At 36.2% G+C, this 22,240-nt stretch overlaps 1 protein-coding gene across 1 annotated transcript; it reads left to right on the top strand.

Annotated features, from left to right (window-relative positions):
* The first annotated feature begins 4,354 nt into the window (after positions 1–4,354).
* KLHL6 (kelch like family member 6) lies at positions 4,355–22,044 on the top strand. The gene is made up of 7 exons (XM_014052109.2): positions 4,355–4,650; positions 8,493–8,658; positions 15,150–15,599; positions 16,251–16,488; positions 18,187–18,389; positions 19,596–19,809; positions 21,314–22,044. Exons 1-7 carry the CDS (start codon positions 4,388–4,390, stop codon positions 21,613–21,615), a joined length of 1,836 nt encoding a protein of 611 aa, XP_013907584.2. The 5' UTR covers positions 4,355–4,387; the 3' UTR covers positions 21,616–22,044.
* Positions 22,045–22,240: the final 196 nt, after the last annotated feature.

Raw genomic sequence — 22,240 nt, 5'->3', positions numbered from 1 at the left:
TCTAATAAGGATGAGGAAACAAAATAAATTCATTTCTTAACTTATTATTAAATCAACATCTGAGAGGCACATTGATCTTCATATTGTTAGAATAAAGAGACTTTAAAAAAAAAACTTATATTCTGGATCCTTAAATTCAAGCTTCTTTCTATTTATATAAAATTAACCTTTTTTGTTGTATCACATGCTCTAGAGACAAAACTCTTCGTGAGGTGACAAATTCAATATCATTTATTATTTCTCCCCAATATTATATTGACATACACAATGATTTGAAACCAAAGCAAGTCTGTAGCTGGAGAAGAGTTAAAGAAACTTTAAATTTCTTATGCCAACATAAAAGTTTTTAATGTCTTCCCTTTTTAGCCATTTTTTGAGAGTTAGGGTTAAACCATATTGCTTTACAACTTCAATAAGCTTTTTTAATGTATTGCATAATTATCAAGGATAGACATAATATCAGCATATAAGCACAATTTATAATCAGTGTTGAGCATCACTACATCCTTAATAGTTTGAGATGCTCTAACAAATGAGGTTGATGATTCATGAATCAAATTGGAGATTTATACAGGTAAGAGGCATCCTTGCTAGGTGCCATGGTTATAAGATAATAGATGGAGAAATAAATCAGTTCCTAATAACTCTACACAATTTACTGTTAAGCACCAGACTTGATCTTGTCCAAGCAATCACTAGAAGTCAATACTGATTCAAAGGCACAAAGTAAAACTGGGTAAAGACACAAAATTGTAATTCAGTAAACAAAAGATGGTGGAAATACCTATCTTCTTGGAAGCCACTTCATAAATTCAATCTGGATCAAATGGAAGTCTTTTTCAGCATCCAAAATATTAATCAGATGAATATTGTCAGAAACATGTCTTTTTAAAAATAAATAAATCCATACTGTGATGAGTGGATTATAAATGATATTACCTGCTAAAGCCTTCTCCTAAATGTTGTAGTTGCAGCGTGTATGTTTTGCCTTCTGGAGCCTTTGAATCATATGGAAAGTTTCGGCATCAGTACAAGGGATGATTGCAGGTAAAAAAAACAAAGGCAAGGAAATCTCCATGCAGTCTGAGGTCAGGATTGACAGTCTCCATTTGATGTAACAGTCTTGGTAAGAAAGTAGTTATTATCTTAAAGAAGCCTCAGGTTCCAAGACATAAAAAATGACTCACTGCTCTTCTATACAGAAATGCTAAAGTTTAGGTATGCAGTGCTGGACTTGCAGCATTATGACACTTAAAATTAGCTTCCAATCTTACTCTGCTTCAGTAGAGCTTCCATCCACACCAGAAACAGGTGAAGAGAGAAGTAGGGTAGAGAATTACTCCCCTTGGTACCAGTTTATGGCCATGGAAAAATCAAAGGAATCATTGTTGTCTTCTTTTTTCTTTCCCCTTTCCACCAATGGAAGACAGGAAAGGGAAAGTTATGGGCAAGGTCCACTTTCTAATCCCATGGAAGTTGGAGATTTGTCTCTCTTCTTCTACTCTCCCTGTATTTTCTGCCACCCATGGGTTGGCAAGAGATGTTGGAGGGATGGCTTTTTGGCACAATGACAGAGCTCTGATCAAAAGGCAGTTCCTAAAACCAGTGGCTAAGGCCTGTGACATTCTTCAGACTCACCAAATGATTTGTACAAACTGACCATCTGCCATTGTTTGTAATAACAGAGGTGAGAAAAACACATTTTTTGAAGGGCAGTGAAAAATAACAAAGTGAAGGTCACTTTGAAGTGGACAATAGGTAGCCTGAGGATGTCATTATGAATATATTCCTCAAAAAAAAGATTAATGTGTTTCTTTTACTGGACTAGCAAGACATGCAAATGATTCCTCAGTTGTAGAAAGCAAATTAGCATAGAATGAACAGATTGCATTTTCTCTTTAATATTGCCAACATTATTTCAATGTACATTGACATTGTGGCTGGCATTGATTGATTGATCTATCTATCTATATATCTCTATCTCTATCTCTATCTCTATATCTCTATCTCTATATCTATATCTATATCTCTATATCTCTATCTCTATATCTATATCATCTCAGTGGTGGGTTTCAATTTTTTTTAGAACCTCTTCTGTAGGTGTGGCTTTGTGGGAGTGGCTTGCTGGCCATGTGACCGGGTAGGAGTGGCTTGCCAGCCATATATATATATTTCGAATCCCAGTAAGGCTAGCTGATGAGAGCTAAATAGCTTGAAATAGATCTATATTAGTCTCCCTTTATTTATTTATCAGCACAAATAAAACACACACACACACACAAACATATATATCTTGTAACCTGACCAACCACTTCCTACCCAACACATAATCATCCATAATGGACAAAGATACAAACAGGTAGAAGGAGGACCCATGGGATCACCCCTCTCTCCCGTCATCACAAACTTATACATGGAACATTTTGAAACTAACGCCTTAGATAAATCTGAACACAAACCCAAACTCTGGCTTAGATATGTTGATGACACTTTTGTGATTTGGCCACACAGGATAGAAAAACTGGACAACTTCCTCACACATCTCAACAACCTACACCCCAAAATACAATTCACTATGGAAATAGAAGCAAACAACCAACTTCCCTTTCTGGATGTCCTAATCTACAAAAAACCCAATGGCTCCCTAGGACACTCCATCTACTGGAAAAAACATACACCAACCGCTACTTAAACGCACAATCCCATCATCACCTGCAGAGATCAACTCTGTAGCCAAGACCCTCATCTCCAGAACCAAATGCCTGGTGGACAAAGACTACCTGAAAACTGAATTACACTCTCTCACAAATGTATTAATCTCCAATGGATTCCAAAGAAAAACAATTACCAACCTAATCCAAAGGGAGACTTCCCCAAAAACCGAGACACAGAACAGGACAATGGCATCGCTCTCTTCCCTTACATCAAAGGCACCACAGATAAAATCAGCAAAATTGTCCACAAACACAATATCAAGACAGCCTTCAACACTGACCCAAAAATAGCCAACATCTTAAGAAACCCCAAAGACAAAATCCAGCTAGAAAACCAAGGAGTCTATGAAATACCATGCAAAATCTGTCCTGCAACATTCATAGGACAAACGAACAGGAGAATAAATGCATGCATCGCAGAACACAAGAACGCAGTGAGAAAAAAAGAAAAAACATCCTCCTTTTTCCAGCACCTTAAAGTTACAGGACATGAAATTAATTTTGAAGGAACCAGGTTAATCTCCAAAACTGAACATTTCAACAAGAGAATAATTATAAAAGCTATCGAAATAGAGAAACACCCCCACAACATGAATAAAGGAGTCGAGTTCTGTAGCTCAATGGTTAACACATCTGCCTAAGAGGCAATAGAGCACAGGTTCGATTCCCAGCAAGGGTATGGCTAGCTGATGAGAGCTAAATAGCTTGAAATAGATCTATACTAGTCTCCCTTTATTTATTTATCAGCACAAATATAACATATACACACACACACACACACACACATATATATATAAACATATATATATATACATACATACATACATACATACATACATACACACAAACACACACACACACACACATACACACACACACACTAATTACTAGGATGATCATTACTTTAAATTAAAAATGACTTTAGATGATTACCAATATATAAAATAAGTATGTATTGAAAAATCCAACTAATTAATATATATATAGATACCCTTTTTATACTTATTAAAATTACAATTGAAAGATAGAAACTAATACAAACTAAAATATATATAAAAAGAAAATGCAGAAAAGAAAAAATAGGAAAGAATATAGTATAAAAAGAAAAAAAAGAAATGACTTCCCTTTTATTATTTTTTAAAGTAATTTATCAACCAACTTAAAAGTTAATATATAGATCTCCTGATTATGATACTGTTGACATTCACATGCTAATGAGAAACACCATCTCATTTCCGGTTATTTGAATTTAAAACACTGGTAAATACAAAGTTTACATTTCGTTATACATGTGGTCAAATTTGATGTTTAAAAGGTTTAATATAGTATATCTGGACAATAAGTTTCAATCAACTGCAAAAAAATGTGAAAACAATTTTAATACTATTTGGTATAAATTATAGTCTTCTCATATTCAAAAGGCATATGAAAGCCATCTTTAGATGCATGAAAGTATACTTGTGGTATATAAGATTTAGAAAACAACTGACTTTGTTTGTGTTAACAGGATGAGAAAGTGCAAGGCTTCCTGTTATGTGAGTGTGACAGCTGTAGATAAGTGGGGAGGCCCTCACAGGAAATCCGTCTTACATCTGCAGCATGACTTGTCTAAGGCTGAGAGACTATCTCTAATTGAAGTATCAATGGCATGACATGGTGCTAAGTGATCAAACATGGGGGACATGGTGAAGAAGGACTTGGAGGATCAAACTGTATTGCCGTTGGAAAATGAATGTACCAGAAACATGGGAGAATTTGTGGACGTTTCTCTGAATGAAAGGGTTAAATTTAATGACACAGGCTTATCCATGGTCCTACAGAATGGCTTGGAGAATCTCCGTCTAGAAAACTCTCTCACAGACGTTACCCTGCGTGTTGGCAGCATGCATTTTTCGTGCCACCGTGTGGTACTTGCAGCAGCAAGCAATTATTTTAGGTAAGGTAGATATTTAAAATAAGACCTCTTTACTGGATTTTACAAATCTCTATCAATTTAGCAAATAGGATGATAAAACTAAGTTTTCCCATCCTTGATTTAAATCTACCTGTATTCTGTATGTTTCCCAAAATTTTGTATTTGGGATGGTGCTAGAACACATTTATAGCAAATGTTCTATTGTATTTTTGCAACCCAGATTTGTGTGTGTTTGTGCCTTTGAATCAAACTCCTGGTGACTGCCTGGACTAGTCTCTGTAGTTTAAATCTTTGGCCAGATATTTCAGAAGTGGTTTCCCATTGCCTCTTTCCTAGGGTTGAAAGAAAGTGATTGACACAAGTTATCCTGCTGACTTTGTGCCTAAAATGGGACTAGAACACATAGTCTCCTGATTCCTACTCTGATCTCTTTAACCACAACATCAAACTAGCTCAGTATTAGATCTAACAAACAGAGGGTAAAGCCCTACGCGAGATTCAAATAGGAAAAGGAAATTAAAATCTTACAAGCTTTTCCAATATATAGAGTCATTATTATCCCTTTCCTAGTGATGAAATTATCTGTGGAGTTTTTATTTGTTTGTGTTAGGTATAGTTACTCATTTTTATCATTTTAAAGCAGCAGTTACCAACTGGTGGTCCGTGAGATAATTTTGATGGTCCGCAGAAAAATTATTTCCATTTTTTATATTGCACTAAATACTATTATCTTTTTTAAAAATCGTATTAGTGGTCTGTGGGATTTAAAATTATGAATTTAGTGGTCCCTGAGTTCCAAAAGTTTGATGACCTATGTTTTAAAGCCTACCCTAATAAATATGCAGGCTGCAAATCCCTAGTCTATAATCACTGAGAGGAATGAATTGGCTGACTTTGTATTAGATGCTAACAATAATTATTCTCTGTTAATAAGTAAAGAGTTTCTAAGTATACATTCAATGAAATTCCGCTCAGAAAATTTGCTGGATTTCCCCCCCTTATTTTATTTTTTAATCTAGAGAAAATAGCTCTGGTGTTATATAGAGTCATGAAAATTTAAAGTGCTCTTGGAAATCATCTATGTATTCCAATTCCTTGTACTGTTTAGGGAAAAACTTCATTTGTGAATAAAAGATGTAATATTTTTGACATAACAAACATGAGAAAAACTGAAAAGTCTTGTATCATGTTCAATAAAATGCCAATAAAATGCAGAGTTAGACCGTAAAAAGATCTAAAAGCTGTAAAATACAATCTGGGGAAGACTTATCCAAGGACTGCCTGTAAATATTTTCACTTTTCTTTTTTAAATTGAATTTCTCTGCTACAAAAGATAGATCACAAGTCAGCTTGGAAAGTAGGTATCTCTTCCTCCCAGACATTTTATAATTTCTCAAAATAACTTTTAAATCTTTGGACATGAACAAAAACAGGAACTCAATGTACTCAGTCATTTCTGCTTGAAAATTTCTTGACTTCCATATAGAAATACTTTGGGGGGGGGGGAATCTTATCCAAATTTCACATTAAAGAATCTAGCATTCTTAGTTGACCTACCTGGATCCTTGAACATAAAGCGCTTGCTCCTTTTCATTGGAATAATATTTATTGGAATAATATTTATAATAAGAAACCTATGTTAAACTTGGTGTTAAAGTATAGCGTTGGGGTGTATTGCCATAAAACATTATTGTTAATATTATTATATATTTATGGCATAGTGGCCCAAAAAGCAAGTTACGAATGTAATCTAAAATTTGGGCATTAGATAAAACTGTTTAACAAATAAAATAGTTGATATTACATGAAACAGTTATAATTCCACTGAAGTGTGGTTTAAAACCTTGTTTTTGTATACTTGATTAAAAAGTAGATAATTGCCTCTGTAATTTTAGGATTTTTATTTGCAGGTAACATTTTATCATACTAGTATTCCTGGGCTTAATTTTATAAATAGGTCAGATATCCTGGAAAAGATTCTCATGAAATTCACAGTACAATAAAATATGTTTCACTGTTTCAAAACCAATCCATTACAGAGGCAAAATGGTTGAGAGTGGGGATTTTTTGAAATCTAACATGTAGCATATTCGATAGCAACACATATAATCTGGCTTTTGAAAAGACAATTCTGTATTTACTTAAATATAAATTAAGATATATAAGGAGCTGAATCTATATGTAATTAATTCCAAAAGTTACAGGTGAACATGGAAGTTTGTTTAGTCATTAATTTATGTATTTAATTATTCCATAATTTTTTGTTTAATATAATTATATGCTGATGGACCCTTGGAAAATAAATCATCAGGATCAGTGCCAATCTGACTCATCTTGTGTTCACCTGTTTAAACCACTATCTAATCATTTGGGATTTCATGAAGCAATACTTCCTTGTTTTTAAAAATATGTTTGTAATAAAACTTAATGCTGTAGGCTTAGCACAGGCTTTGTTCAATTGACACTACCCAGTTTCCAGAGAACAACAGAATCTCTAGAATTCTACTAGGAACAATTAAAGGAGATCTTAAAAGTTTTACTTGCTGTTGGGCTATGTTATTATTGGTAAATGTAACTTAAACCACATAAAATTTGAGATATAATATTTTGCATTTCAGGAACAAATGTCCCACTTTTTGAATAAAACATTTAAGTAAGGCCATCAGAGTAGATTTTGCTTTCAGAATTTTTTTCCTTCCTAATGTTTCCTGCAGGTTCAGTTCCCCTTTTTTCAGATCTATTAGTTGCAACAGGTGAGCCTAAACTTGTGAGCTGAAAGAGAGTGACTGGCCCAATGTCGCCTAGTCAGCTTTCATTCGTACAATGGGACTAGAACTCACAGTCTCCTGGCTTTTAGCCTGGTGCCTTAACCACAAAACCAACCTGCCTCTGTATTTTGTTTTGCTATTTTGAAATAATGCCTTTCAATGATGTTGCTAGGATAGAGCATGATTAAATAAAATGTCCAAATGATTAAAATTCTCTATTATCATCTCATGATTTTGAATTTTCCATCTGTAGGTTTTTTTAAAAAATTAAACCCAAACCGTTAATTTTATCATGGTTAATTTAAATTGATTTTTCTGGCAAAATTTAATGAATGCCTCAAGTAGGCATTTCAGACCCAACGTGGTATGTGAAAGAACAGAATTATCTATTTATATAACAAAGCACAATCTTTCTTTTGACTAATAATGGGCATTGACCACCAACCCAAAGTAACATAGTTTCCAGATTATTGACAGAGATACAGTATTAAAAAAGAAACCTGTCTCATACACTTGTTCCTATTCTTTTAAGAAGAAATTGGATGACCATTTGCCTGAAATGGCATAGGGTTTTCTAATGGAGCAGAGATTTTGACTAGAAGATCTTCAAGATACCCTCCACCTCTCTTATTCTGTTATTCTGTTATTAATATATTGTTTATAATATAATTATTTTGTCAAACCAAAATGAAAAGCCTCCTTACTCTGCTGTTGTAATGCTGTCTCCTTTGGGAAAGTCATTATGAAAATCAAAATAAAATTACCTAGATTGATATAATTATTACTTTTTTGTTCAATCAAAATAAAATCACCTAGATTGATATAACTATTAATTTTTTGTTTAATCAAAATAAAAGCACAATCTCTTTGATCTAAGATATTAGAGAACCATTGCTTTGGTGAATTATTGGAATATTTGTTTGGACACACTGAAATTAAAATTCAATGTGTTCCACTGTAATATTGATGTCCTGCTCCAGTATAATAAGTGAAAGCAGCATTGCAGCATTGCAGCATTGCACACTTATTTCCAGAACTTTTTGAAGACCAACTGGATTTTTCAGATTTACTGAACTGTCTGTTTTTATCCTTTAGGGCAATGTTTTGCAATGACTTAAAAGAAAAGTATGAAGAAAAAATAGTTATTAAGGGAGTTGATGCAGAAATAATGCAGATTCTTTTGGATTATACATATACCAGTAAAGTGCTGATTACTAAGGAAAATGTGCAGAAAGTTCTTGAAGCTGCCAGCCTTTTTCAGGTTAGTGAATGCGTGCAGTTAATGGAAAATATATATAGGGACAAAGCACATATTAAGATTAAGCTATGAGTTAATTTTATTTAACTGTTGCATTTAATCTATAACCTTTATAAGTATAGCCAACTAATGGCTGTTTACTATATGTTCTTTAAAATATTGCTACATGGGTAGTTGTTTATTGAATAAAACAGGGATTAACAATGTGTGAACCGGTTGTTGAATGAAACTGTGACTATGCTTATCAAAGGTATCATGGCTGCAGATAAGAACCAGGAGGAGCATGCATCAAGGCCATAAATGGCAAGCTGTCAAAACCAAGAAAGCCATGCAGAGTTATATATAAGCTATTTCCTTTATTGTTCTTCACCTATAGACAGAAATAGTTCACCTAAAGTAACTTGACCTCTTCCATTCAACCAAACTATCTAAATTCCACTATCTGTTATTTCTCTGCATTGCACTTCCTCCTCTTGGGAATTCGGTTTATATTCCGTCACATAAGGTCATACCAGAACACATTCTAAACCAGTGATGGCGAACCTATGACACGCGTGTCAGTGCTGACACGCGTAGCCATTTGGGGTGACACGCACAGGATTTCATGCGATTCATCCTCGGCTCCTGCACGGCCGCCGAGGATGAAAGAATCTGTGCTGGAGGAACGGGGGGGGGCAGGACGTGTGATCTCCACCGCCCACACTCACTTACTGTATCGCCGCTGCCCCTTTCTGAGTGCAGGGGCTGCTGGTAAGGCGTGCGTGCCGTGCGCACACACGTCATCAGCGCGGCGAGGGAGGACCCGCAGGAGAGGAGCGCGGGAACAGTGCGCGCCTCTGTCCAGTCAGTAATAGGCAGGTTAGTTAAAGAATTCGCCCTCCCCCTCACTTATCTCAGCTCACGGCAGGGCTGTGGAGTCTGCTGCTTCCAGCTCCACGTCCTCATCAACATGCCGCTCCGGCCCGCCCCCGCTATGAATATTCATATTCTTCGCCCTCGCGTCACTAGGAATATTCATAGCAGGGGCGGGCTGGAGCGGCATGTTGATGAGGACGTGGAGCTGGAAGCAGCCGACTCCACAGCCCTGGTTCACGGCACCCCAAACAAGTTCAATAATATCAAGGGCAACATACAAAATCGACTGATGAACAAAGAAGTTACTAAGCAGGTATGTTAAATAATTTGTTTTTGGTTTATTAAATACAATTATATATTGCAATTATACATTTTTGTAGTTTAAACTATAAATTGCGCAAAATTATGTTTTTGTCGAAGTGACACACAACGCGAGTTATGCTCGATTTTTTGCCGATTTTTGACACACCACGCCAAAAAGGTTGCCCATCACTGTTCTAAACTCTGATCAATAGACCAAAAAGCATCCTAAATAACAGTCAAATTATTCCTAGGAAGAGTCACTTCTCTGTTGGATCAGAACAGCTTAGACAACAAAATGCTAAACAAAATTATCTTAGTGCCTCCCTGTAAGGAACCTGACACCTTGAACGTATTATTAATTAACAGGATACTCAGGCTGCTTTCACAAGTAAGGCAAATATATTTATAGAACCCTTGAGTGTTCACTGTCTAGTAACTATGTATAATATTGTATTTCTAAACTCTATTTTGCATTTCTGGTAGTCAATTTCAATTTTGAGATACTGGGGGGTGGGGGGTGGGTGAGATTCTCTGGAAAAAGTCCCTGGAAGCTGTCCTGTATACCTTTCCAGTTTCTTCCTGTGGTTTACTAGCTGGATTGCAGACTGGATGGTGACCTATGGTGAAGCTGACTAAAGTGTTCTCCTCTCAAACAGAATTAATTAGCACTAGTATTCTATTAATTTTACCTTTGGAATTAATACAAGTAAATCAGGGGTGGGTTGCTGCCTGTTTGGTGCGCACGTAGTTTTGTAAATTAACAAAAGCCTGGTAGAAGAGAGATGTTTTTACCAACTTCTCAAATACTGGGAATATTATTTTTATTTTGAATATAAAATGCAGAGAAGAGCAATCAAGATGATTAGGAGGCTGGAGGCTAAAATGTATGATGAACGGATGCAGGAACTGGGCATGGCTTGTCTAGTGTAGAGAAGGATCAAGGGAGACATGATAGCAGTGCTCTAATATTTGAAGGAGTGCCACAGAGAGGAGGGGGTCAAGCTATTTTCCAAAGTACCTAAAAGCCAGACAAGGAATAATGGGAGGAATCTCAACAAGGAGAGATTCAATCTGGCGATAAGGAGAAATATTTCTGACAGAGCAATCAACCAACGAAACAGCTTGCCTTCAGAAGTTGTGGGAGCCTCATCACTGGAAGCTTTCAAGAAAGGACTGTACTGCCATTTGTCATAAATGATGTAGGGTCTCCTGCTTGGGTGGGAGGGGCTGGACTAGATCAAAGGTCACCAATTGGTGGTCCGCAGACCACTGGTGGTCCACGAGAAAATTTTGGTGGTCCACAGGAAAAAATTTTTTGGACTTTTTATATTGCACTAAATACTATTTATCTTTAAAAAAATCATATTGGTGGTTTGCGGTATTTAAAATTATGAATTTAGTTGGCGACCCCCGGACTAGATGACTTAGAAGGTCCTCTCCAACTCTGTTAATCTGTTAATCTGTCATTTGGCATGTATTTATATCTGAGTGTAGTAGAAGATCTAGTTTTCCTCATAACAAATTGACCTATGGCAAAATAATTTACTCCAAATCATCCAGTGAACTTTTGAGTCTGATGCTGGACTTAAACCTGAAACTTTTAACTCCTAGTCCAACCCCTTAATGTCTCTCACCATATCAGAAAGTAAACACCAAGGATATCTCCTGGGAGTGGAGAATGGAACAGCCTTATGGAAAACCTCAAGCTGTGTGGAATCTCCCCGGGAAGTTCATTTTGTAGCCTTGGATCATGCAGAAATCTTCAAAAGGGGCCCTCCTGTTGATTTGAGTAATTGGGCACGTTCATAGTGAGAGAGACATTCCTGTCCTAAGTCCTTTGGGGCTTTAAAGATCAGTACCAATTGTGTGATTTCTATACCTTGCATAGGTCATCAGCTTAACTGTTGAATTGTGTATTGTGCAATTGCATTGCACTTTCTGGAAGCTTTTCAAGCACATTGAAATGATGTTACAAGTTGCAATCCAAGTATAATTAAATGTTGCTAAGTCTGGATTACTGAGGAAGGGTCACAATAAACTCAGTAGCCATAATTGGGAGAACATTTTCATTATGCCTGAAAATCTAGTGATAGTGATAGATCAAAAAATATTTTTAATTGCAAAACTGTTCCTTCTGGAGGATGGGGATGGATCTCTTTATCTGCATATTATGTTCCAGTGTATAATTAGGGAAATTGTGGATAATGAGCCTGTGAGTCAGTGAATGGGGTGGGGGTAGGGGTAGGGGGGTGTTAGGGTTTGCAGAAATTTTGAAAATAATCCCCAAATAACTTTCTCCAAATAACCAAAATAGTAAAAATATAAGAAATAAGGGTACAGTATCTCCCACCTCAAATGTAACATTTTTATACTGTATATTTCTTAGTTTATTTTCATCGTGGAAGAAACAACATGCAGGGACACAATAACATAAAAGACCAGAATGCTACTAATTTATCGGATGGCTAGGAAATATTAGGGTGGAATCTGGATATGAATTGTGCATATGAAAAACGGGGGGATAGAACTGAACTTTGTTCCAAAATAAGTGAAACTGTTTATATAATGTATAAACAAATTATCCCCTTGTATTTATTACCTGTGACTAGATGAGATAACAGCAGATAGCAAGACCACAGGTAACATAGTCTGTTGTCATGATCACACCCAGAACCAACAGTATCTAAATTCCAGTATCCAGCTTTTTCTTTCCCAGTAGGACTTCTGCTTTGTCTGGGATGAATGTCAATTCTTCTCTCCTATCCAGCCTATTAAGCTTAGGCGTGTTCAAGGTCACTGATTGTTTCATAGAGTCAGCAGAGTACTAAACGGTACAGCTGAATGTTATCAGCATACTGAAAACACACTCCTCTGGAAATAGATTATAAGTGGTAGGTGTAAATGTTATAACGCATAGAAGACAGGCTAGAACCTTGTGAGGAAATAGATCAATGCCTTGTGTGTGTGGTGTGTGTGTGTGTGGTGTCTCAAGCATTAGATTCCAACCATTAACTTTTGTAGGTGCTCTGACTGGAAATCCATTCTCAGTCAGGGAAACTCATGACTGATTTTGGATCAGTCACATTCTCTGACCACAGTGTCTGGGCTTGTTGGGAGGAAAATTGGTGGAAAAAGTAATGTATATACTATCTGGGAAGGAAGATATAAATTGAAGAATAAAAAGTGCATGAACTCTGTTTTGGCCTTCAACACAGAAAACTAGCAAAATTAGGGAGAGACTCTTTGTATCACAGTACATATGAGGGCAGCCCTTCAAGTAGCAGGAGACACATACAGTATAACATTTTTATGGGAATAGTAAATGATGCCATAATGTAATATGGGCTGAGGCTACAGATTTTTCTGTTTTGGAGAGCCACTTTGGGAAAGACATTTACACTTTTACTTGTTTTCAGATGCCAAATCTCTTTTAATAGGTCTCTTTCAGATTTTTAAAAATTCCCTAACTCACAATGGAAGAAAGTGCATCAGTAGTTTCTCTTGCAGTATTGAACAGAACAACTATCTGTAATTCTTGTCTCATTAAGTAACAGTCTAACTAAAATCATTACTATTTGTTTGAGAAATGTATGTAATATGAAGAATTATACAACATCAGATGGATAGTGATTAAATAAGCTTCATTGGAAATACTAAGTTAAATATTGCCATACACGTACCTAAAAAAACAGGAAACAAGTGGTTTATAGATCAGATCTGTTAATTTTCAGTTTTTGTAAGCAACATAAATGTGTCAACAGGACATGGTTCAGAACATAAGATTCTCCTGTGAATAATTTTAAAAATCTACATACACTATTAAACTGTGTCTGGTTTTTCACTTCTCTCTTTTACTTTTAATTACTTTTTAAAACCACGCTGGTTTTAAACATGTAATCAGTTTACGTACAGCAAACCAAAAACTATTTTGAGGTTTCATCAGCTGTTAGGGAGAAACTGATGTGGTATTACGAGGACTTGCTTAACATGTTTTGATGCCTAAAGCAAAGACAAGATGACACATTTTTTATTAAGCAGAATTAAACAGTTGCTTCATGAAGCACAACCTGAGAAAGAGGAGAAGTGGGAAGATATAACAGCTCTCTCCTTAATGGGCCACTGAAGGTAACTGTCCTCTCACCAGTTTTGCTTGCATGAAATGTGGAGAGCATCATCAACCACTTCAAAACCACTTGAACCACCACTAGACTCATTCTGTGCATACAAGTTTACTACACTGATGGTTAATCTTACTATAATATTAGGAAGAAAACAGAATCATTCCTGATATCTGAGGTCTTGTCAATCAGAAAGGTCGGCAGTTTGGTAGTTCGAATCTAGGTTTATTCTAACCTCTTAAATATGCATTTCAGTGTGTGAATGTTACTGAGGATTATCAGCAGAATATTTATTTGGAAAATAATTAAAGTAAATTACTCTCACTTTCTTAATTTCGGGAGTACAATAGAATGAGTGTCTTTTATAGCAACATAATTGTTGCCCTCATTAAACAACTGGGAGTCAAAACACTTGATGATACACTTTGTCTAATTCAGAGGACTGTCAGTAGATCTTCATTTACCTTCAGCACAGTCATTTCTTGGAAAATCTTGTCTGTTGTGGTATTTTACTGAGATTAATTTGCATAATCATGCATTATAATATTAATATAAAATATTTTTTGTTGAAAAGTAGCAATTATCATTGAATACAAAAGTAGCAATTACCATTGAATACAAATGGGCATGCTATATATTACCTCAAAACGGTTAACGCTTGCATATCACTCTGCTATGCAAGCGTTAACCGTTTTGAGGTACTATATAACATGCCCAGAATCAAAGGCAGTTGCATCTAGGGAATAACTGTGGAAGAAGACCCTTGTCCTCTAGTGCTTGTTCATTAGAACTTGTGAAGTTCTAGGATACAGTATATCTAGTTGGCTATTACTTTACAAAGAATAAGCTTTTGGCCTGATCCATGGGCACTCTTCATACATTCTGAGATATTCTGGACTCTGCTTCAGTGCTTCCAGATGGTTGTGAAGACTTGCCTGGCTGCTGATTTTCCTGTTCCCCTTGAACTGTATCAAAATATTGTCAAGGTCAGCAGTGAGAAGAAAATGTTTCAGTCAGGGATTGCTACCACATAACTGAAACATGCACAAACTTGAACTACTGTACCTAACAAGAAACAATGGGCAGAAATTGTAAGATACGAATTTGGGCATTTTGTACATCAACCCATGTTGTTCCTCATGTTATTAGAGTTTTTCAAGAGCAGTGAAAAAAGACAGGAAAATAGATCTATATGACGTTTTTCTCCTATGCTTTCAGTTTTTGCGCATGGTAGAAGCTTGTTCCAGTTTCCTTAAAGAAGCTTTACACCCAGAAAACTGTGTTGGGATTCTCAGGCTGGCCGATGCTCATTCCCTTGAGACATTGAAGCAGCAAGTCGAAAATTATATTGTGCAGAATTTTACACAAGTGGTGAATTACGATGAGGTCTGTGAGTTGCCTGCAGACATTTTGAATAGCATGCTAAAAAGTGATGACCTCTGTGTCACTGAAGAAGCTCAAGTATTTCAGATAGTTATGAAGTGGGTGCGTTACAAAATAGCGGACAGGCTCCCACTCCTCCCATTTATCCTGGAGAGTGTGCGTTTACCTCTTCTGGATCCTTGGTATTTTGTAGACACTGTTGAAGCAGATCCACTCATCAGACAATGTCCTGATGTCTTTCCTCTGCTTCAGGAAGCCAGAATGTATCATCTATCAGGAAATGAGGTGAGTAATAATATTAAAGGAACTACAATACAAAGATTATCTAGATCTTATTTGTGGTAAGAAAGTTGACTGCTAAATGCAACTTTGAACAATTCCATGGATAATGGCTTCATGGCCTTCAACAACCTTTTTTTTTAAAAATCAGAGATATATTTATATATTCAGAAGCTCACATAGCTCCTGGAACACAAAAATATTTTTGTGTAAACTTTTATAGACACACAATTTTATATTTCCCCTTAAAATTGTGCAACTGCCGACAGTAATCTGTTATTAAATTGTCGTAGAATTTTTTTGTTATTATTTGCAATTCTACCTGAAAAATCTGTTATTAATTATATTTATGAATTAATTCCTTATCACCTCTTTGATGTATGATGTGTGTAAAGCCTAGAATAATAGTGCCAGTCTGAGGGCTCCGAACATCCTCAAAAATTGCTACTGAGTTATATTCATTATACATCATAAAAGGGAAATTGTAAGTAAATTAAACCCACCAAGTTCTGCCACATTTGACTTCAGGACCAAATGTCACTTCTAGTCCCTACAAACATGGGCATCCATGACCTAATTACACATTTGTAGATGGAGAAAGTGATTGTTGGTTGCTAGATTTTAACAACAACAATAGTTACTTTTGTTTTCATTTAGATGATTTCAGGAAGAACAAAGCCCAGAATGCATGAATTCCAGTCCGAGGTTTTTATGATCATAGGTGGTTGCACAAAGGATGAAAAATTTGTATCAGAAGTAACTTGCCTTGATCCTTTGAGACGCAGTCGTTTGGAAGTGGCAAAACTGCCGAACACAGAACAAGAATTAGAAAGTGAGAATAAAAAATGGGTGGAATTTGCTTGTATTACACTAGGAAATGAAGTCTACATATCAGGTAAGGAATGAAATAATTCGTTCTCTGTCCTCCTCCCCTGCCTTTTTTTCTGAAAAGAAGAGTAATAGAGCAAGTAAGCAAGCAAACAGATGCAAGGTGAACTCTCTGAATCACTTCCCCAGGGTAGAATCTCTAGGGAAGCCATCCGTGATTCCAAAGCAGTGTTTCTCAACCTTGGCAACTTGAAGATGTCCAGGACTTCAACTCCAAGAATTCCCCAGCCAGCGAATGCATTCGCTGACTGGGAAATTCTGGGAGTTGAAGTCCTGGACATCTTCAAGTTGCCAAGGTTGAGAAACACTGTTCCAAAGGCTTTACTTCCGGAAGAAATCATGCTGTTTAACAGGAGTGCTGCTGACCTGTAAGGTGTCTTTTTGTAAATATTTTTGCTTTCAGTGTGTCAAGTCATGCCACATGGCAGCTGCAGTTTTCTGGTGCTTCATTCTCCTATATTCACAGTTGCATAAAGTTGTAACTGGAAGGGCTTCTTCCCACAACTTGGTGCCCTGTAACAGGCATTGGGCTGTCACCATTGTCATTTGGTGCAACTTTGTGCAATATATAACTGACATATCTGCTTGCAGAGGCTCTGCTGCTGAAGCAAGGCTGATTTTAAGCAGTTGGGGAGGACGTTGCAGCAGTTTTGGTGGCACCTCTCTCCTGCCTCCCTCCCTCCCTCTCTTCTTTGGTTCCTATTCAGACCTCCACATTTATTCAGGTTTATTAAAATGTGAGATGAAGAGTAAATAGCTAGGAGTCTTATTGATGACCTGGATCTATGTGGCATAGCTGTTGCCTTCCCTGTTTTTATTAAGTTTAGGCCAAAGGAAGGAAGGAAGGAAGGTAGGAAGGTAGATAGATAGATAGATAGATAGATAGGTAGATAGATTAGATTGATAAATTAGATAGATTAGATAGATTAGATAGATAGAAAGATAAATAGATTAGATAGATAGATAGATAGATTAGATTGATAGATTAGAAAGATTAGATAGATTTAGATAGATTAGATAGATAGAAAGATAAATAGATTAGATAGATAGATAGATAGATAGATTAGATTGATAGATTAGATAGATTAGATAGATTTAGATAGATTAGATAGATAGAAAGATAAATAGATTAGATAGATAGATAGATAGATAGATAGATGATAGATAGATAGATAGATGATAGATAGATAGATAGATGATAGATAGATGATAGATGATAGATGATAGATGATAGATGATAGATGATAGATGATAGATGATAGATAGATAGATAGATAGATAGATAGATAGATAGATAGATAGATGATAGCAGGGCTTTGCAGAGTTCTGAATTTGATACTTTTTGGTGGAAAAATATTGAGTGATTCAGTACTATACATACACTTGGGCTCTTGAAGAAATGGCAAGATATAAATCTAACAAACCAAATAGATAAAAAGGCTTCTGTTTTTCAAATGTGTTTTATCATTTAATTCCAATTAAAACATAAAGATGTATTTAAATTATGTGAATAAAAAAAAGTGTCAGCTCTTTTTGAAATTAGTTCTGTATCTCTTAAACAATGAGGACTAAATCTTAGTGAACAAGAAAAACAGACAAGAACATAATGCTCAAGAGCCTAATGAGAACGTGTGAACAAAAACTGTTGTTGAGGATATGTCCTGAATCTTGGAAGAAAGTGGAATTTGATTTTTATTTGCTGCAGGAGGAAAAGAAACACAACATGAAGTCTGGAAGTATAATTCATCTATCAACAAATGGATCCAAATTGAATATTTGAATGTTGGAAGATGGAGGCACAAAATGGCTGTTTTGGGTGGCAAAGTATATGTGCTTGGTGGTTTTGATGGCGTACAAAGACTTAACAGTGTGGAGATTTATGATTCCTTTCACAACTGTTGGTCTGAGGTAAAGTACAGATGTACTTTCAGTATTAGTGAAACAGAAAACAGGACCAAAATAACACAATGTTGTTGCTATTTAATTTAAGTCAACAGACATAGAGTGTTTTCACACACAACACCCAAAATGGTTTTCTAAAAAAAATCTGCATCTATAGTACAGTGTAGAACTAGCCAGCAGATTCACTGAGTATTAAATCAACATTTATTTTGTCCTCCATTATCAGCTGTGCAGTATGAATGTAGATTAGACAAGAGAGACATACAGAACTTAGCACATCTGTTTTTCACGCCCCATGTAGCAGCTCTTGCAGGTGAAGATCTTCAATGCAGATCAGAAATCCCAGGCTGTTTTTAGATGCAGCCTACACAGAGGGTGCACACGTCTGAGGAAAGCACTGCTCATAGACAGTGTTGTAATGTTGTACCACTACTCTCAATTCCTGTTTCCCACTTTTACATTAGCATGAATTCACAAAACCGAAAAATAGACGTGTGTGTATTTTACTTCATGTGCCAATTTTCATGGGTCTAAATTAAAACAAACACGTATACATTTAGCTACATATTTCCTAAGAAACACATTTTCCATTTATGAGCAAAAACTTTCTGTACTTTCTTTTCAAAATGGTATTTCCAGTGTATGTAAGAAATATTTTCTAGAATTCTATGCTAGATTCCTCTTGTGCACCTTTATTTACTTATTATGCTTTGCAATATAATTCACTCCTGTGGAATTAGTCCCTGTTGAAAAATAAGAATTCTTGTTATTCTAACTATTATAATAATATTGGTACACTGTTGTTAATTACTTTATTTTACTCCTGTGGAAAAAAATGGGTTCAGAAATGATGATTAGCCCAAAGCCACTCTATCATTCCATTGGCAAGCACAGACTTGAATCTCTCTTCCACAGATTCATATCAATGCCTCTTCCTTCTTTCTTTCAAACACAACTGAGTTGCCAAGTTTTGAGTCCTTATCCTATGAACACTTTGCATTATTTTTTTCTGACCCCCAAAGATTTTAAACCAACTTTTCATTTTCTTTCTCTGTTATTGTAATACTCTCCTTCCTAATTACTGGTATCTAGCATGTAGAACTTTGGACTTTAATTCAATTTCATATTCCATTTCCCTAATATAATAAGACACATAAAATCAAAATTAATTTTAACATATTTCTAAATTACTTTATTTGTTTGTTAATAAAGGGAACTCCTCTCATGATCAGTGTGAGCTCATTTGGAGTAGCCAGTTACAAAAAGAAACTCTACGTGATTGGAGGAGGACCCAATGGAAAGTTGGCTACTGACAATACACAATGTTATGATCCAACAACAAACAACTGGTGCTTAAAAACACCTATGCCTGTTGAAGCAAAGTGTATCAATGCTACAACTTTTCGTGACCACATCTATGTTGTGGGTAGGTTTAATATCTGCTTTCACATGCTTAATAATTTGCATATTTTCTTTAACTCAGAACTCTTATTATAGTTATACTTATTTTCGTTTACTGCAAACTGCAGACTTGTGATATTCTTTTTAATTAGATCATGCAGATACTTCTAGAGAGATAAAGTGCATTTTAGTGTTAGCTAATGTACAATAGGAAAGTTAGTACTAATGATACCTTACGGTATTAATTGGACTATTGATTATTAGTAGGTTCTCCCATAGGAGAATGAATATATTTGTATTACTGAAATTATTTAAAAGTAATGTAATAGGATGATGCTTGCTTATATATGTATTACAGTGAATGTACAGCATGAGTGTGTGTGTTTGTGTGTGTTTACATACATAGAAAAATGCAGTTTTAGGTGAACCTTTGAATGTAAGAAAATAGAATATTTTGCTTTCTTTTCAGTGAGTCTGTGACATATATGTGTCTCCTCTCATTTCATATACAAACCAAGATTCTTTGACAATAATTTCATACACATTTTCACTAAGTCACAGATGAGGACATAATTGAGGTACAGTCTAGTAGGATATACCCCAAAAGTTGTGCATTTAATATACTTCCAGATATCATTTTGATTTGAATAGATCAATCCAAGCAATTCTCAGTGTTTAAAAATCTTACACAAAAGATGACAAGGAGTTTTTGTATTCCATCTTATACCAGGATGTAGGTGGGGAGTTAAGCAATAGACATCCTGGAAACAGTACGCACTGTAATCATAAACCCTGTGTAGTATTACCTGTGGGCTTATGATCACTCACTTACAGTCTATTGAGATACATTGATCTTGTAAGTCCCTCTTGTTTTCTGCCTGGATTTTCCATATCAGTGTGGGTAGAGAAGACAAGACACACATCCCTGGTCATCAACAGCCAGGAAATACTTAGGAAGAAACACACAAATCAGTTTCAATAGAACACTGAAGCATTTTAGGAATACATAGAGGCCCAATGATTATTGTCTACATTTGTTCTCTGTCTCTGTCTGTCACTCACTCACTCACTCACTCACTCACTCACTCACTCACTCACGCACACACCAAGTCTCTCTCTCTCTCTCTCTCTCTCTCTCTCTCACACACACACAGAAACACACACACACCTAAGCTTCTAGGCTTTAGTTAGAGAGACTCAAGCCACATATCTTGATTCAGGAGAACTCAGAGTTGGAGGGCTTCAGCACCACCTTTATCTGACCAGATCCTTGCTTTGTTCATTCATAGGTCCCAGCAACTACATTTGCTTGTTGATTTACAAATCTTCTTCTTCTTTCTTCTTTGATTTCATAATGATTTGTTCTGTCTCATCTGGAAAGAATCTTTGAGACAAGATTACTGGCTTTTGTCTTCTTGGCTTACTCAGAGACAAATTTGGTCTCGTGCATTCAAAGTTGATTAATGTCAGTCACTTCTTGAAAATCAGTAACTTCTTGAAAAGAATAATTTTCCATCTCCCCTTTCCAGGTGGGGCAATGAAAGCAGTCTATTCTTACAGTCCACTCACAGATATATGGTGCCTTGTGACTCAGTTAAACCATGAATGTGCTAGTTGTGGGATTGCTCCTTGCAACGACAAACTGTTCATTACTGGAGGACGGGATGAGAAGAATGATGTCATCGCCACAGTGCTGTGTTGGGATGCTGAGACCCAGAAATTGACAGAGGAGTGTATTCTCCCACGTGGGGTCTCGCATCATGGGAGTGTCACCCTGAGGAAATCATATACCTACATCCGTAAGGTAGTGCCTGGCGCAATCTCAGTCTAACTTTGAAGGAAGATTCAAGATAAATGAAGAATAAGTGCTCGTGAAATACCTCATTTTCCCAAAAGTTATAAAGAGACTATTGGGATGGAACAATCATGCTGGTGTAGCATATTTTCTCAGTTTCCTTCTATACATGCTAAATTGTCAAATGGGATATGGGAAAGACATACGCATTGGGGTATGAATTCATTTGTACTCCACAAAGTGATATGTGAACCACGGTATTATATCCTTCAGTTATCACATTTCTCTGATTTTGCAGTGCAGTTCTCTGGTTTAAAAAGAATGTGCTCCACAGAGTAATATGTGCAAAGGGAAACACACATTGCATATAAAAAGAGTGATGATGGGCCGGCTGATGCCTCTAGGCACCGATGCACTCATAGATGAACATGAAGAAAAAAGGGAAAAGCTGGCATGCTGCAAATTAATCCCAACAGGAATTCTTAGAACAGTGTTTCTCAACCTTGGCGACTTTAAGTCCTGTGGACTTCAACTCCCAGAATCTCCCAGCCAGCTGTGCTGGCTGGGGGATTCTGGGAGTTGAAGTCCACAGGACTTAAAGTCGCCAAGGTTGAGAAACACTGTCTTAGAAGATAAAACGGGGGATGACTGGATTTAGATG

This window comes from Thamnophis sirtalis, unplaced genomic scaffold (genome assembly GCF_051295495.1).
Source record: "Thamnophis sirtalis isolate CommonGarterSnake01/CBP01778 unplaced genomic scaffold, rThaSir2_p1.2 scaffold_11, whole genome shotgun sequence".
NCBI classification, from domain to species: Eukaryota; Metazoa; Chordata; class Lepidosauria; order Squamata; family Natricidae; genus Thamnophis; species Thamnophis sirtalis.
The sequence above is the reverse complement of the archived record's forward strand: the minus strand, read 5'-3'. Positions and strand labels throughout refer to the sequence as shown.

Coding starts and splice junctions, on each gene's coding strand:
- KLHL6 (XM_014052109.2), top strand. CDS start 4,388: ATGGGGGACATGGTGAAGAAGGACTTGGAGGATCAAACTGTATTGCCG. Junction 4,651..8,492: donor GCAGCAAGCAATTATTTTAG/GTAAGGTAGATA, acceptor TTTATCCTTTAG/GGCAATGTTTTGCAATGACT. Junction 15,600..16,250: donor ATCATCTATCAGGAAATGAG/GTGAGTAATAAT, acceptor GTTTTCATTTAG/ATGATTTCAGGAAGAACAAA.